Here is an 18131-nt window from a genome sequence, read left to right as displayed (position 1 = left end):
TCAAAGTCTATGGATATGTTGCGTATGGTTATTCCCTGTTTAACAACATTGTTCATAAAAATGTAAGCAGAAAAGTTCAAAGCTGGATGCACGCTCGTGCTTTATATTTGAGAATATATGATGGTATAATGTGTTCAGTATGCAATTTTGAAGGAAACCATATGAAGTAAGCAGACAAAGAACTCTCTGTGCTCCAACTCCTTCTCGTCCACACCCCCTTTCCCCTTCTTTCTGTCTGAGAGAGAGAGAGAGCGAGAGAGAGACAGAGAGAGCGGTGCTTCGTGTGAGATACGAGAGGGCGGTGAACATAAGGAAGGACCTGAAAAGGGGCAGTGCAAACTAGCCATCACATACACACGAAACACTTGGGAGTTCAGGTGAGTCTGCTATCTCTTCCACAATTTCAACTGCATTTCTCTTGCCGAGTTTGCAGACTATATGAAAGACAAACTTGCAAATAGATTTGACACAGGAGAGCTTTATCACCTGTTGAATGGGAAACTACATCCTTGAAGGACCTTCTCAACTGTTTGAGGTATCCAACTGTGCTGGTAATATGTTACTGCACTAAAGAACGCATCTGAAGTATGTATTTCGCAAACATGTAAATATTGATGTTTTATTAGTTAAGGATGTAACTTATTTTCTTCCCTGTGGAGGGATAACCTCGCTGGCGGTGGGCTTCATCTGTTCGTGTGTACTCAGTGCTGTTCTTTGTCCTGCCTGTGTGTGGTTGTTATGATAATAAATTTGAGCAGCGTCCTGTAACAGTAGAACAAATATCCGGCGCTGGTGTTTCTTAGCGACGGTAATGACTTATACATTAGGTAGAGGCTCTGCATCTGTCACTGATCTGCTGTATCTAATCTGAACTTTCATGTGTGTCATAATTTGCAAGACGTTTGTAAATTTCATTGGTTGAGTTTTGGTTTAGTTGGTGCTGTATTTGTATTCACTGGTGTCTGCTTTTTCTCCTTTTGTGGTGTGTTCCTTGATCTTGTTTAAGGTTTGCATGTCATTAAAATCAAATTAAAAGGTACCTAAACTCTCTTATCCCAGTAAGCGCTGACACAAAGCATTTACAGTAGTACATTTTTTAACAAAGCACATTGGATTTGTTTTCTTTCCTGTGCTTGATCTTTATCGTCAGATGCTCATCTTTGCTCTTGGACAAATCCAATGAGAAGCCATGCATGTAATGCGATCCTGATGACAAGACGCTTTTCATCGTAATTTATACCTGGGACCGCTATGTACTTTGTACTTTTATGAATCAGGAACCATGTTCCATTGAAGTTTATAAGCGATGGTGTTTTCGCTGTCTGTCATCAAGCCGCGCAAGCCAAGGCATGCTGGCTATCAGAATCTTGCTGTGAATTGTTCTCCAAGAATGCCAAATATTAAGTGCAACCCCCAAATCATTTTTCAGACCACTTACAGGTGCTTGAATAGGCCTTTGTGCAAGAGAAGCCGAGTTGAAGAGCAGGTCTCTGCATTGTGCTGTGGCGTACGGTTGAAGGATCCGGCCCTGGAGGGCTGTAATGGATCTGGGTGATTAGAGAGACCTGTCGGGCCCCTGAAGTTTATCAAAACGCTGTGTCAGACATTCTTGTGTACACCATCACTGTTATATGCACTGTGATGGACCTACGGTTGCTCGAAAAGCACACAAATACTTTCCTCTCGCTACCTGTCTCCTGTGCCACAGGACTTATGGAAGCGGTCTTTCGACAATGCGGGTGATTGAATTTGTGTGTGGGCACAGGAATGGCCTCATTGCATTGGAATGACAGATATACGGATGATAAACCATTAGAGCATAACTGAGAAATGTGTGGGATCACTGCAGGTCATAGTTAGTGTAGTTTAGTTTTTTAGTTTCTTGTAGTTGCATTCATATTTTTAGTTAGCTTTTTTATCTTTTTAGTTTTTGTGTTAAATTTTTGAACTTTTAGCACTTTTGTTTTGTAATATTTTATATTTATTTGACTTTTATTTTATTACTTAGTTTATAAATGTTTTAGTGTTTTGGCTTAAATTTTGTATAATTATCTTTGCAATTAGTAAATGTCTCTAAAATGCCATCTGAGGCCACATTAGGCATGGCTACATTTTTAAGAAAATGTAAATGTGGTGGCTGGTTTTCCAAATGTGAGCAACAAGGCAACACTCAAAAAAATGAACTCCCGCTGCTGTTAGTTTTACTTAAACCATCCTTGTTCACAGTCCATACAGAGTGCAAGTAACAATTAACACAAGTTAACTATGTTATTTATGGTAAAATGTAGATCTGTCAGCTTTACTTAACAAGTGTTTGACTGGTCAGCTTAACATTGTTGAGAAGAACGCAAAACCTAATGGACCTATTGTCGGGTTTACTTGATATAAACAAGTAATTCCACATGACTGGTTGAGGGGGATTTTCAGTTCCCAGCATGCTTTGCGTAAGAATGCATTTAGGCAGTAAATGTCGAAATTTTGTGTTATTTTAAGTGTTTTTCAGTAAAGATAAAGACTTGTTTATGCTTAATGTTCATTTATCTTTGAGGTTTGTTGAGTTTGTTGAATGTTTTAGTTTTATTGTTGCCATTGTTTTGAAAAGTGATACATATGCTTAGGCTGTGAGAGGTCTTTTGCATCATTCAATGAGCATTAACTGTGCTAATGCATGTACTGAGATGCCTCTCCTCTGATTTACTCATTCTCTTTTTACTTACATGCGGTAAGTCTGAATATAATATGTGTATGACAACAAAACGTACCATTGAGAAAGATAAATATTGATTTTGATTTAACTTAAAATTACTGGTTCAATCGGAATGGTTTGGATATACTCAAAAAAGTTGTATCAACATTACTTAGATTAATTTTGCAAATAACTAAAGTGTTATTTCTTCAAATGACTGAATATTGTTGCGTGGAACCCCTTGACGCAGCTTTTTAAAGTAAATTCAACAAATCCATTTTTTGAGTGCAGGGAGCACTGGGTAAATTACTTGAGTGTTGAGTGCTCGAGTTTGTCTTATCTTTTGATATTCTGAATTCTTAATATGTGTTGGATTAACATTATCTATTGGTGTGTTTTTCCATTTTTTTACCATCCACAAGGTGAAAATGTACTGCCTGAACTCTATTATAGATGCATTCTACTTTACAAAAAGGCCACATGAATTGAGCCATCATTCACGGTTATAGCACAGATGGTGTGGCCTGTATTTCTGTAGCACTCAGTAATTTCTCGTTCATTGTGGACATGCAAATAATTCGCTAGAAACTTGTTGCATCATGCCTGGTTAGTGTTAGGGTTTGTTCAGATCTTTCATGAGCACTTTTAATGGTGATCCTTTGACAGCAGCATCTCAAACAAAGCGTCTGTTCTTCACTTTTGGTCCGAAGCAGAGGAAGGGGCAGAGATTGTGAGAGGCTTTTGTATTTGTTTTGTTGTCTGTATTGTAAAGATGTCAGAGAGGGCGTGATCAGTGAATATTTTCTTTGTGGCCTGAGTAAACTGTTGGAGTGGGTGTGATATTAACTCCCAAACATAAACGCACAGGGGTCAAGCTAATCACAAGAAGAGTGAGAGCTCCTATTTGTCATGCGTGTTATTGGTTTTAGCGACAGTTGATGGGAGTTGATGAAGATTAATGGGGTTTTATCACCTCATGTGACCCTTTGCTGCTGCCTACAGGATGTGAGGGACGATTCTCAGTGTGGAAAGTAAATTGATAGCAGGTACCGAAGTGTCTAAGTTTGAGCATGAAACATCTTTAATTGGAGGTCATATGAAAGCCCTTCCCATTAAAGCAAATTCCTTAATACATTTATAAATGGCTTCATGAAACCAGATAATCTATGGTGACAACTTTGAGACATGACATTTGTAAGCCTGGCAGGTTTGTCATTCATTTAAAGGGTTAAATGGATTTTGCAGATAAAATGTGTGAATGTTTTTACGGGCAAATCTGGTGTAGATTCAAGCATGTTAAAATACTAGCCAACTAGCCAAATTAAGCATAAATAATTTTATGGATGATAGTTTCTGGTGACATCTGTCATGGTTTCTGCTGAGGTCTATTACTGTCGAAAAAGGCTGTTACTGTTTTTTTAAACAGCATTTAAAATTTTTAATTTGTCCATCGAAAAGTGATTTATTAACTTACATTTTTATGTTTGAATTATTAAATTCATAAATTGATTCTTCGTTCAGTGTGGTGCGGGTAGTAATAAAGTGGAATTCCAGATTAAATTGAATCCAAAGTGACGACTTTAAAAAGTGTTGACCTTCCTTCCCTTAAATTGGGTTTTATTGAATGAAATCTCATAATTGACCAACTCCTGTTCCTTTAAATATCCTGTCTCTTTGATAATGCTCAAGAAAAAATTAGATATGCATTGTTTCCACATGTAGGAAATGTAGTTCATTTCTCCCACTGATTGGACAATGGGTGGGGTGTCATTTTCACAACTGCTATCAAGTGCAGAAGGCCAAAGGAAATGCCCCTCCTGTATGTAATAAAAACATTTCTTTCCATTATGTTTCCCAACGTCAGTCTAGTTCAGATCGCCACAGTATTATGACATGTTTTAATGTTTTGTAGAATATTATTTATTTTTATAAATGCACTTATATTGATTGAATTTAATTGTTTCCACCTTTATGTTTCAGGAAGTGGCAGTTCAGAGGAACATCTTTCCAAACAACACAGACTCCACCGGCAGCGGTTCATTTCAAAAGCACAAATACACAGAGGTTAAGACATTAAGCCCTGTCTGGATACACCATTGCCTGTGGAATCTCATTGGACGTAATCTGAAATGAGTAAATAAACTAAACGTCAGCCTTGATGGTGAGTTAGAGATCATATGGCCCATTTAAGCCACCCAGAGAGACCCAATCAGTAATACAGGGATATAGAAAGAAAACTACAGAAAACATCTGTTTGTAATATAAACATATGGATTGATCCCAACGAAGCCTTGCTTGAAATTCAACTTTGTGAACGATTACAATAGCTGAACATTTGGATGACCTTTAAGCTGAATGTATCTGTCATTCTCTAATGAAACGACAGGAAAGCACCAATTACTGCCCTTCATCTTTAAGAGCAAGGGGTACGCGTGCCTTCTGAGAAACCGTCTCGGAGAGATCCTGGTAAACTCAAGGGACATGCTTTGTTGACTGGAATTTATAAAAAGAAAGAAAAATATCTGGATCGGTGGATATAAACAGACACAGACAAATAAAACAGCGGAGAGTCTTGAGCCCTCACCGGATTTGCAATAGAGCATATCCAAGTTGTGAAATTGTCTTGGAAGTTTTCCATGGGAACTGCTCCAAAGTGCATTGAGAAGTGCCTCCTGGGAGGTCTTGTTAGAGTTTGAGTAATATTGTGTGGATTGAACGTACAAGTGCACTTTTCAGCTCATCTCTGGTGGGTAGTGGGTCTGCTCGGAGGATTACCGTGAAGACAAACACCTAGCAAAATGTAGCGCTTTCACTTTGATCCTCGCTTCTTCATAAGTCAAAAGGGTTAAAACAAGCCGAAACTGCCTCTAACAAGCCAAACTTACACCTCTGCTGAGTAACAAAGTCACACCCAGGCGAGCGTGCACGCTAAGAGGGAGATCAGTTAAGAGAGAGTTTGTGAAGGAGCGACAAAACCAGGCGCAGAAGCAAAGATGGATTATAAACCTGAGCCGTTGAGGAGAGGGGACAGCTGGGGTGGGCCGACTGCCACATCATCCACCCCTGACAGGGCTGTTTCAGAGAAGTCCCTGGAGAGAACCTGGATCTTGGAGAAAGATGATCACTGTGGGGTCAAAGGAAAACAAGGCTTGACGATGTGCATCAGCCAGGTGGAACGGAAAACAAGTAAATATTTACTTCTTGTTTGCAACTTTGAGTCAAAAGAGCAGGTTATATTACAATGCAGTCCAGTCTGGTCTTGAATTAAACAGTTTAGTAACACAAAAAACCTAAACCCATCACACATAAGATGATACAGCTTTTAAATTATTTTAAATGACCATAAGAAAGAAAAATCACAAAAGATCTCGCATGTGTCTCTGGTCGAGTTTCAGCAATGAGTCAAACTTTACTCTGACTCATGAATATTGGCAAATCTGAGTTCTCAATATGAAACAAAACATTATTCATTAAGGCATCTAAGACGTAATCGGCATGTCACTTTTACTGTAATACTTGGACTAAACAATTGAAATGGACAATTTATAATTTACTCATCCTCATGTCATTTCAGACTTGTATGACTTTCTTCTGTAGAACACAAAATATATTTTGAAGCACGCCGGTAACCAAACAGCATTGAACCCTGTTGACTGCCATTGTGTGGATACAAAACCACAGAGACATTTCTCAAACTATCATATTTTGTGTTAGGGGTACAGTGTACAGCAGAAAGACCGAAAACATGAGGGTGAATTAATGATGACAGATTTTTTTAAGGTAAACTATTCCTGTCAATTTTTACTTATCCTAAAGAACAATAGATAGTAAAGTGTATACTTAAAATTATCATTTAAAAACTCCTAAGTCTCCCAAGCGACACTGTAAAAAAAATACCAAAAACATAAAAAAAATTATTCACATTCACATTTATGTAAATGTTTCTAATGCCTGTTGAAAAGATGGTTGCTACGAGTGATTATCAACCCTCGTCTGAGTCAACTGAAAAATGTAGATGTTACCAGTCACTAGAAAATGTTAAGTTGGTCTCTGAATGTTTTGTATAAGAGCCACCTCTGAGTGGTTACCTGTCATTATACTTGATGCCACGAGATGATGCATTGGAGATGTGAAATGCGACTGTTTCCAAACCGTTTAGACATCAGAGTTTAATAAACCCTCAGTGACACATCTGTTTCCTCACAGCAAAGACACAGATGAGCTGTTCAGTAATAGAACGTCAGTGCATACCCAGTGACAATAATGTTCAAGCTTTCAGGAAAAGTTATCTGGAAGGAATGTGTATTATTTGCAGATAACCAAGCACCATTGCAAGTGTGCGGCATTGCAAAACTCTGATGAGAGAGATGCTGCTGTGATGTCGGTATAGCTTTAAAGTGAGTGTATCAGTATTTGAGCTGAATGAGCGAAGAGATAACAGCCAATTCTTCCGTCTTCTGTTGGTTTCATTTAGTTTTTCCTTTATATGTCCTGTTTCTCGCTCTCCTTGTTAGCAACGATGTCATTTTCACACAGTGTTGTAGTTTGTTGACATACATTGTTGAATGCTTGTATTTAATGTCTCTTTCCAGATGCTGACTTTCTAGTAGCACTGCTCTGGAAAATGAAATACACCCTCTATTTCATGCTCATAATTCATTTGCTTCAGGATTGATATAGAGAAGAAATCTGCAGTAATGTAGAAGCTCAAAAGAGAGGCATGTCTAATCTGTTAAATGCTTTTTTGTGAGTGTTGGCCTCTAGAGGTGTGAGTCTCCCAGAACAGGTTTTGTAGATACCACAGTAAGGTGCAAGTGCATATCATTGATTTTTTCTTCTGTAGACAGCATCACTCCATTCCTCATACATTCACACACGTTGTCCAGAGGAAGAGTGACATTTTATCCCACCCTCCCCTAACAAACCATAACATCCGACAGGGGAATCTGACCTTTTGATATACAATCCCTTAGGCTACCAAAGCCCAAAATCTCAAGCTTCCTCAAGAATTTCCATCATCTTTCAACACTGAAGGGCTATACACATCACAGGCAGCTCACTGCCAATGGATTTGGGGAACTATTTTTCTGCCCCACATTTCTGCTGTTTTTGAAGAGCTTTTTGGCCTTTCCTTGCAGGTTAGTGATGAGTTAAGCATCAGGGTTATGAGTCAGACATGGGTCAGCTAAGAAAGCAAATCTTTGCGGCTTAAACTGAACTCCACCCTTGGTTTAGGTGCCCATTTACCCAGCCCAGCATTTCTAAAAATCACGAAAACTAAAGATCTGATTCTGCATAACAGAGGAAAAAACTTTCAATGTGTTAACTCTTATATATATTTTCAGAAGAATCAGAAGGAGCTTTATTACCAAGCATGTAAGGAATTTGACTTGGCGACAGGAGCTTAGTGCAGAAGAAACTGTAAACGTAGTGCAAAATATTTTGCACAAATATATACATTAAGATAGAAAACATTTGAACTATATAAATACAATAATGCACTATATACAAACATTTAAAAGAATAAAGACAAAAACCAACATATAATTGTTTAAATGGGTGAACATGTGTGTTATTTACAGGTTTAACCTATTGTTTCTTACAGTTTCCACATGCAATGTGAAAGTGTATAGGCTACTGTTTAAATGTTTAGCTGGCTTAGGGCGTGGCAACATTTAGTTATTTTTCCTGACCCTTTAATGTATTCCAGTGTGTTTACTTGACGTTTGATTTAGAGTTCTCCGTGTGACAACTAGCCCCGGTGCTCACTAATGTGTAGCTCAGCTGAAAATGACGCGTACCAAACCAAAAACAGAGGAAACGTCACACAGCATAGCCACAGATTTTTGCCCATCCTTAAAAAAGCAAAAGGGAAGCAAAGCCGTGTTCAGTGCCCCAGCCTGCTGCCTGCCTCATGCCTGATGCGCATTTGGAGCGGCGGAGCGCATCAACACGAAATCCGATCTGAACTCGCCGTGGAAGGGGAGTGGAAGACAGATGAAGTTAAATTAGAAAAGCTTGTGGAGCAGCAACTAAACAGACTGAACTGAGAGTTTATTAAGGTAAGAGAAGGGGAAAACTTTAGCTACGCGAAGTTGTGTTTGAACCGGCTTGGCTCTTAAAGTTGATATTTGACGCGAATTATAATTCAATTTTAAAGTAGTTTTATGAAACGCGCTTTCAGGTTGAAACGTGATGACACATCATATTAATATTAATAATGTGTCATATGCTTGCCTCTTATTCTGCTTGGTTAAGGCATGGGAGCAATGTTTTGCAATACATACAGCATTATGAGGGGAAAGTAAATTGCTGCTTTGTTGTGAAATATATATATTAGTATAAATGGTCAAGATTTTATTTGTTCGCATTTCTTCTGAATTCAGAATGTAAATGTCCAGGACTGTTAACGAGCTCATTATTAAATTGTTAATGTTATTTTATAAGTAGAATGCTCCGAATATGACAATTTAACCCATATTCTGTTTTTCTTAGGCATGACATGAGTTTTTTTTTTGTGAAAAGTATATTTGTCATTAAGTATTTGTTCTTGCATCGGGTAAAAATAGTCCGGGTTAGAGAACTTGTGGAATTTGATGTAAACGAAAATGTCTGTTGAATACTTTGGAAAGAAATGCAAAGAGAAAAGTTGCATTTATGCATGATTATGGGATTTCGCTCCATGTTTTAACAACCAACTCGGATCTTTTTAAATCTGTAGAATCTGTAAAGAAGGAAAATGGAAAGCTTTTAACCGCAGCACTGGAGGTTGGGTTGCATGGCCAGACTAAATGAATAGATATTTTATTTGCTGGTGGAATGAATCACAGATGCACATTACCCGTGCTCTATAATAGTGTTATGCCATGTGAAGTGAAAGCTCCTTTGAGTCTGGCAAACTTGCACATAAAACAAACTGAGAAGGTTTTACTACCTGACACAACTCAAATTAGACTCTGGCGATACAAAGACCTATACCTGCTAACCAAAAACACTCAAAAAGATTTTCCTTCCAAGTCTGAGGTTGAAGATAAAAGCTAAGAACTACCTTCGGGAAGTCTACAGTCATTATTTGTTAAGGTCTATTAAGAAAACAGATTGTGTTTATGTTCCACACATTAAGTGAGTTAAGCTGACAACAAAGATTTTGATTTGGTTCTTTATATTTAATGTTTATGTTTTGGATTTTTTGTCTTTTCCTGTTGTGCCTCGATAAGCAGAATCTCCAAAGAAATATAGCAGTAACAAATGCTTCAGGCCAGAGTTCAAGCATTTAAATGTAGACTTTGTCTTGTAAGTGATGATCGAAAGGTATGAACCTGACAGGATGTCAGCATATAGACCTATAGCTCCAAGTGGTTTGGAGAGTCCTCATGGCACGCTGCACTCTCAAGCGGGGAATTTTCTCGGCAGTTGAGGAATGCTAAGGGAGGGACTAGAGACCATGGTGAAGGAAATACTTTCTGCAGCTTGGAATGGGTCTTTTGGGCAGTCAATAAACCTTTGCCATTTTCAACAAATACATGCCTGTTTTCACATCCCTCTTTGACAAATTATTGGTAGAACTGCAAATTTCAACATTTTAGTATGTTCAGGAGGTCCTCGAACAATATATATCTGAAAAGTTTATATGGCACCCAAAAGGTTTGCCCTCTAGGCAGCATGAATCAAAATAAATGTTTTTTTCTTTGAAATTAAAGTAATTTATTTTATGAATGTGTCATCATTTTATGATCCACCTTTATTTGCAGGATGACTTGAAGTATTAAAACCCACATAATTTGCTTGACTTTTAAGATAGAGGACTAACTTTAATTGAAACTTAAATAGCATCTTAAATATCTGTGAGCTTAATGGTGAGATCATGAAATAGCATTTAAGAAAGTCTTGTATTTGTCAAAACCTGTGCAGTGCCTGTCTCCAATAAAGCAGGTCTGTAATATTAAATGTGACTTTTTGTTTGTTAGTCTGGAAAACCCATATGCACTTAAAAGTACCTTTTAAAAGTTCATCACTCATAGGACTTGTAAATACTTACTACAAAAATGAAAATTCTGTCATGACTTACTCAACCTTATAAGTTGAGAAGTTTGGAAGAATGTCAGCAACTGAGATTTCTGGGGCACCATTGACTACCATTGAAGAAAATATTTAATGGTAGTCAAAGGTGCTGCAGAAATCTCAGTTGCTTACATTTTTCCAAATATCTTTCTTTGTGTTTAGCCGGAAAAATAAATGTATACAGATTTTGATCAACTTACAGTAAGGTTGAGTAATTCATGGCAGAATTTTCATTTTTGGGTGCACTATCCCTTCTAAACTGGCAGGCTGTGAATATTTCTGTTTTCATTTTGTTAACTGCTTTCTGTTTCATTCCCTTATTTCAGACCTCAGCAGAAGTGCCAGTTTGTCAGAGAAAGAGCTGAAGGAGGCGCGAACCAAAAGTCAGATCATCGCTGCTCAGCTCCAGGCCAACTCCAACTCCAAAGGTGTCCAGCTCTTCAATCGCCGTAGACGGAGAGTAAACGCCTTCACGCTTGTGAGTGTTGGAGGAGGCGGAGCAGAAGAGTCCAAGAATGTAATTGATTCACCTTCTAAAGGTCCATGGGACAAACCGCGCTCAGCTAAGGACCACAAGGAGTTAAATCACAGAAATCTCACGTGGTCAGCTGGTGGGTGCAACATGGAGGATGAAAGTGATGTTACGCGTGAGGATGTATTCGAGGAGCATGGACATGAAAGACACTTTCTCCCTGTCAATGAGAAAGATGAGGAGCTTTCAGAAGGTGTTACAGAAGTAAAGGATGAAATTACTTCTGGAAGTGACAGTAATATGGTGGTTTTGGACGGCGTTGCTCAGGAGGAACCTCAGGAAAATGGAGGACATGCTCACTCTGTAGAAACCGATAAAGATTTGAACGGATACAGTACGCAGTGCAATGTAAAAATAACCAAGGCTGTGACAACAAAAAGCTCCATTATCAACCGAACGGCTCTGCCATTTTTCTCCCCAACTACAGTAGGCTCTTCAGAAGTTGTAAGTCCAGTGATGGACATCCCACCAGCTCCATCCTACGACTCCCCACCGTTATCCCCCTTCCAAGAGCTCCCTACCACATACTCTCAAACACAATCTTTTATAGCACACACACAACCTGTCTTCTCTCCACCACCACCTCCTTCTTATCCAACTCCACCACTCCCATCCTACTCCATCCCACCTACACCAATGGCCAACGCTCCCTCACCCCAGCCTTCCTCCTGCTATATTCGCCCATCTGCCCCCAGACCCACATTTGTTCCTGAGCTCTTGACCGAGAAGAGATCTGTGATGCCCATAAAAACCGGCATCCTCGATGAGGGCATGGTTCGCCGAGCAACCCGCAAGTCCATGTTCACATTTCAAGAAAAGCCCAAAGTAGCTCCAAACCCTGAGCTCCTCTCCTTGGTGCAAGGAGCCGATGAGAAGAAGAAACAGAAAGCCCAGCCAGATCCATCACAAGAGGAGGAGCTGCTGGCTCTCGGCGCCGAAGCTTCAAACTTTCTAGCCAAGGAGGAGGTTGTTCACGAGGACGCGTTGGTGCCAGAGTGGGCCTCGTGTTTGAAGAGCTCCAGGACGCATGCCAGGACAGAGCACAAGCCTGAGCAGGCCCTCACCCACGCTTCGGGGAAAGGAGCTGAACTGTTTGCCAAACGCCAGTCTAGGATGGAAAGGTACGTCCATGATAGCAAAGAACGGAGAAGGTCTCCCTCTCCAACAATGTCTTTACCGCCATCCTGGGTGTATCCATCCAACATGCCTGGTCGAGTCAAAGCCATTGTTAACTCTTCAAATGTCAGTGCACAGATTTCGAAGACGCTGAAAGCTCACCACGTTACACAAAAAAAGACTCCGGTCAAAACGCCAGAACCATCTCCGGCTCCAGAGGTGCTTTTGGAGAATGGCTGCACTAAAATCGAGATGGAGCTGTCGAAACATCAGCCATACCAACTCAACTCATCTCTCTTCATCTTCAACCCAACTAAAGATCCATATAGCACACTTCCCAGAGCTGCCCCGCCTCCTAGGCCAGTCATGACAGACCACACTTTCTCCAGGCAAACCTCACTTCCCACAAGTCCCTTGCCATCACCATACAGCCCTTCTGCTGCCTACAGGTCCACCCATTGCTTTTCTCCTCCCATGATGCCTTGCATTTCCAGCATCAGTTCTCCAGTGTCTCCTTTAGCTCCAGAACGAGTGGCATCGCCCCGCTCTGGCGTCCAGGTGGCCAGACCCACGTTCTCAGCCAAAAGAGCTGGTATCACCCCACAGGTGTGGAAACCATCCTCATTCTTTTAATATATTACTTATTGGCCCTCTCTCTATTCTTGAAGTACTCTTAACACTAAAGTGTTTTGGTCAATATGATCGCTTGCTTAGAAGTATTGAGTGAGCATTAGACAATATTTTACAGGTGGTGCATCTCTCAGATGAAAAATCCATGCATGCAAAAATGAAACCCCAATGGGATTTGATCATTGTATAAGAGTGTTTTAGAGAATTTCTTTTGAAAAACGGTTTAACAGAATATGTTCGTTTTTTAGTTTCTAACAAAATGCTGTTATGTTAGAGATATGTCGACTTAAGAGAAAAAAAGAGTTTAAGAGTTAAAAATCTTTTTCATTGTTTCCTCTGAAGTAAATTATTAGATATATTTGCTGATAAAAAAAAACATTAAGAACATTTTAGCACTGCACAATCTGTTTTGTGTTTATTTACTGGTTTGGTTTTGCGTATGGAGGCTGTGAATGTCAAACCCTATGTACTTAGCATTGTAATCCATGGACCGGCCACTAGAGGGCCATGTAATTGAACCTTATTTAGTTTTTTATCAAGACATTGTAATTTAGTGCAGCTGTGCTTTAAAAGTAGAGTTTATTCAGTTTTGCGCTCATGCCACGTATTTTAGGTTTCAAAATTAGTGTGTCTTTTTCCAGTGTTTGCTTCCAAGTTTTAAGGCGGCAGTCTGGTTACGGTTTTATGAAGCAGTTTAACAGATGGCGTGTTGCCTTTTATGATCTACAAAATATAATTTAATAATTTAGTAAAGACATGTGAGTTTATACTTCCACGTGACACCTGTGCTGTTTTTCCTTTAAATTAACGCTGTATGCTTTTGTTTCATTACTGTAGGACATAGTTTGCTAGTTTTACTACAGTGTGTATTTAATGTTCACTGCAGGTATACTTTGACTTTATCTTTACATATGTGATATCTGATGGGGATTTCTATGCTGGTTGTTTTCAAACGGTGCAGTTTTTCGCACTGATATTATATCTTTGTTTTTCTCTCTGCTTCCTCTCGTTCGATTTTGACCACGCCGGTCTTAATTAAAACCAAGAAATTCTCTTCATCTGATCTGTCTCTATTTTCACACTGTGTTATCTTCTGCTGTGTACTAATCAGATATGTTCTGTGTTTGTTGTATTTCTCTAAAACTTCTTAAAATCTTCTTTTACAGTAGTATCTGTACTATTAAATGCAGAAAAGAGCAAGTCTGTTTTTCCACAGAGAGGGTTTTTACTCCATCCACTTGCAATAGCAAAACAAAGCCGTGTGTATCACTGAGGGCTGCCCGCTGCGTGGTGCCCCGACCCAAAATGAAATTAGAAACTTTTTTCTAACGCTGACTGAATATGAATGTGCCCCGTGCATTCCTCGCCTGCCCCTGAAACGTACATCTGAGCCAAAACAGGCCCCTGCGGGCTTGAGCTTTAGACAAACGGGCCGACCTACGGCCTCGCTCATGCTTGGAAAAACACATTTGCTGGGGTTGAAAACCTACCCAGCAGCCTCAGCGGCACAAATGCATATCTGAGTAAAGGTTAGTGGCCTCGGCAGCGTTTATGCTGGTGATCTGAAGTTGGCATGATGTCTTGGTGTGCTGTGAGACTTGCGTAGACGTCGGACAAGAATAAACGTCTCACTTTAATCATGAAGTGCATGAAAAGCCCTGATAGATTCAATGGTGTGTTCATAGATTTGCTAATCCAGCCAAAACCTGCATGGTACATGGAAATCGATTTTTTTGTTGTGGTTTTGTTTCTGATTTTGCAAATCTTACGTCTTAAAAGTTTTCTCATGTTGTTGGTTCTCCCTTAGAGTATGATTGTATCTTTGTGGTAAAATATATAAGATATTGTGTCTAACATAACCATATTCAATATTCTTACAGATCAAGGAGGAAACCCTGATACCCATCACCAGCCCTGGTTCCACAACCCCGACTTCCAGGACACCCAACCTCACACGACGCTTTACCAGTCCAGAAGTGCTGTCCAGTGCAGTCTGGTCTACCAGCAGCCCCGTGGTGACCTCCACATCCACTAACCCCATCTACAAGCCCACACCAACAACCCATTCCCCCCGACCGATCCATAAGCTCGTCACAACTTCTCCATCTCCGGGACCCATCTTCAAACCACCTGCCACCTCTCCTCTATCTCCACCCTGGGAAAACAGGTGCCAGTCCCCGGCCGCCATCCATGACACCAAAGCCAACCACCGAATTTTGGCCAAAAACATCATCAACGCTGCCAAGAGAAAAAACAGTCCGTCTCCAGGTGCTCGGAGTGGACACAGCCTGCCTATCTCCCCAGTGAGCGCTGGCACCTCACCTTATGATCACAAGCCTGTAAGCCCCTTTCAACCACGGATGCTGGGCGCCCAGTCGCCCACCCTTACCAGTCCATCTCCCACCCGTATGATCCATTCTCCGGTGCGCTTGTATAACACTCGCTCTCTAACTGATTCTGACGCGTCGGTCGAGTCAGAGGATTCTGGCCTGCGCTCGCCTGGGGCGCGCAGCTACAACACCTGCCCCCGTGGATGGACCGCCGGTTTGCAGGTGAAGAGAGGGAGCGTGCCTGAGGATCTGTAGGAAGCACTTGTAGACGGTTGTAGTTCAGCCTGAAATTCATTAAGAACGGGATCTAAAGAGACATTTGATTGTTGAATGTAAAATATGTGGGATTTGCTGCCCAAGTTGTTTGGGGCACTAAAGGAGATGCGAGGCAAATTTTTACTCTTGCATACTGTACAATCAAAGTGAATAGGAAGGGTATGCTGGAATATTTGAATATTCTTTCTTTATAACAAGTCTTATTTTGCTAATAATAACTATTATTTCCGCTGTTGTAGCTAGTAAAATCAAGTAAAATCAAGAAATCTCAAATTGTACGAACTGCTTACATCAGTGGACCTTATTGTTTAAAACAACATTTTAAGGTCCCACCACCCACAATTTCTAGCCAATAAAATATTTTATAGCAATATAGAGATGTATATTCTACAGAGACGTATATTAAATAAACAAACACAAGTATTTTTTAGTTAATAATAATGTTTTGTCCCGTTGCCCTTCATCCAGCATCCCAACCTACTAACTTACTTTATATTATGTAGTAAAAAATCATTTTGGCTTACACCTCCTTTAGTGTACTGTGCAACCAAAAAGGTCCATAAATAGGGTTGGTTTGGAATGACGTGTGGATAAGTAACAGTATTTTAAAGCAAAATGTGGGCCTTTATACAGCTGTCTGTGATCTTATGAAGAAGGCATTATGTGGATTCAAAAATGTACCCAATCACTGACACTTATTACCAAAGAAAAAATTTAATATGCAAGGGTTGCAAGTATTTGTTATTAATCTCATTTTTAATGTAGGTAATGCTTTTTTGTACAGAATTGCTTTGACGGTATTGCTTTGAGAGTATTGGAATGTTGTTGCACAGTGAGAAAATGCTAAGGTCTCAAGTGAAACTTGGAAGGAACACATTACTTATTGCTGATAATAAGTCAATTTACACTAGATATTAAGTAAATACAGCAAAGTTTTTACAGTGTGAAAAGAGAATGGCTGGCATTATCTACATTACATGAACTATAAATGGAAGATGCTGGTAATTCGAAATCCAATGCAACTTCCATTCTATTTTTGTGCTGACACGCAGGACAGTAATAAAATAGGTTGTCATTTTTAACAAATGGCTCTGGTGATCTGCTGTGTAATAGGGCAGAAGAGAACACGACACATAACGAAAGTTCGCATAAAAAAAGTTGCTGGTGAGATTTCCTGCCGATACCTATATATTCTAAATTTCTCAGCAGCATTAAACTATACACTGTCACACAAAAATAACTTCAGTAGTTTGGGGTTTAGGCTGTTTTATTATTATTTGGTACAATAAGGTGCAAGGAGTCACGGTATATTAGCTTTTTTACACATTGCACACACAGACAAATATATTCTTGGGCGCATGTAAGGTTTGTCATATAAAGTTAAACGTCACCCATGAAGCTGTCCGTCTGTACACAGCATGCATTTCACCAGATTGGTATATTTTTCACAAAACACATTGTATTATGTTTGAGTAAAATGACATTAACAGTATAATTTTGAAACATTGTATGCCATAGTTCTGAAATCTGTCTCTCTGCTAATATTGAGCACTAGTGAGGATTAAGTCTCATGTAGGCCAGTCTACTCATGTTTTGTACTGGAGTATTGAATCACAGCACATCAGAAAGTGATTCTCTACATTGGTACATCAGCAGGTTCATGAGCATGTAAACATAGTTTGATTGACAGGGACATCAGCCCCAGAATGACTTGGCACCTTTGGCTAGAATTTCTTTCACAGCATCAGGGATGTTTTACAGCCCCAGTGAGCTGGTGTAATCCTTCCTTTGCTCTTCTGTTATGCGTAATTTAACTGCCATGTACTTTTTTGATGTCATGTTTAAGGACCATGCTCCAACATTCTCTCTCGCTGTCTTTACAATTCTTTGTAAATGAAATAAACACAAATAAATAATAATACTGTCTCCTTGGATAAAGATTTGTATTTATTGATGTCATCTAATAGGTATTTTTCCAATTAATGACTAATGTATTATACATGTGCCATGACATTATGTGGTATTTTTTAAAGGTGTAAGCCGTCCTGAAATGGGCGTGATTCACTGGGGGGACATTTTGTAAAAATTATTTTCATATTTATTATATACATTCAAAATAAATACAATTTAAAATATATTTTTAATGACAAATGCAAAAACTTGCATAGTTTTGTGAGGCTTCTGGTTAAAAAAGGAAGTTCACATTTTGATGTGAAACCCTGTTGTACCTTAAAATTTACTCTATGGACCTCACATTTTTACCCGGGGTGTTTTACAGAGTTAATTGTTCTAAATCAGCATGTGGGTGGACATTTTGTAAGATACATACATGTTAACAATTTTTAATTTAAAGTGGGTACCCTACCTTGATTTTGATCAAATAGGCCTACATTCAGAATGACTGCCGAACGCCTTGTAAATAGCACCACCTGTAGGACAGAAAGAGTAAAGCTAACCGCAACATGAGCGTTCAAAATAATATAGCAAATATGAATTAATG

At 39.4% G+C, this 18131-nt stretch overlaps 1 protein-coding gene across 3 annotated transcripts; it reads left to right on the top strand.

Annotated features, from left to right (window-relative positions):
• The first annotated feature begins 287 nt into the window (after positions 1 to 287).
• synpo (synaptopodin) lies at positions 288 to 17564 on the top strand. Of its 3 annotated transcripts, none has more exons than XM_079479220.1 (4): positions 288 to 377; positions 4667 to 5872; positions 11074 to 13001; positions 14906 to 17564. In XM_079479220.1, exons 2-4 carry the CDS (start codon positions 5680 to 5682, stop codon positions 15608 to 15610), a joined length of 2826 nt encoding a protein of 941 aa, XP_079335346.1. In that variant the 5' UTR covers positions 288 to 377; positions 4667 to 5679; the 3' UTR covers positions 15611 to 17564. The 3 variants fall into 3 exon arrangements, with proteins under 3 accessions (XP_079335346.1, XP_079335347.1, XP_079335348.1); XM_079479221.1 differs by having other exon boundaries at positions 349 to 585; XM_079479222.1 differs by lacking the exons at positions 288 to 377; positions 4667 to 5872 and adding an exon at positions 8539 to 8748.
• Positions 17565 to 18131: the final 567 nt, after the last annotated feature.

This window comes from Barbatula barbatula, assembly GCF_947034865.1.
Source record: "Barbatula barbatula genome assembly, chromosome: 18".
Taxonomy (NCBI): Eukaryota; Metazoa; Chordata; class Actinopteri; order Cypriniformes; family Nemacheilidae; genus Barbatula; species Barbatula barbatula.
Note: the sequence above shows the minus strand (reverse complement) of the source record. Positions and strands in the feature narration are given on the sequence as shown.

What these genes read in the sequence shown, in the direction of transcription:
- synpo (XM_079479220.1), top strand. Translation starts at nt 5,680, where the DNA reads ATGGATTATAAACCTGAGCCGTTGAGGAGAGGGGACAGCTGGGGTGGG. An exon ending in CCAGGTGGAACGGAAAACAA is followed by an intron (nt 5,873 to 11,073) that starts GTAAATATTTAC and finishes CCCTTATTTCAG; the next exon opens with ACCTCAGCAGAAGTGCCAGT. An exon ending in GAGCTGGTATCACCCCACAG is followed by an intron (nt 13,002 to 14,905) that starts GTGTGGAAACCA and finishes ATATTCTTACAG; the next exon opens with ATCAAGGAGGAAACCCTGAT.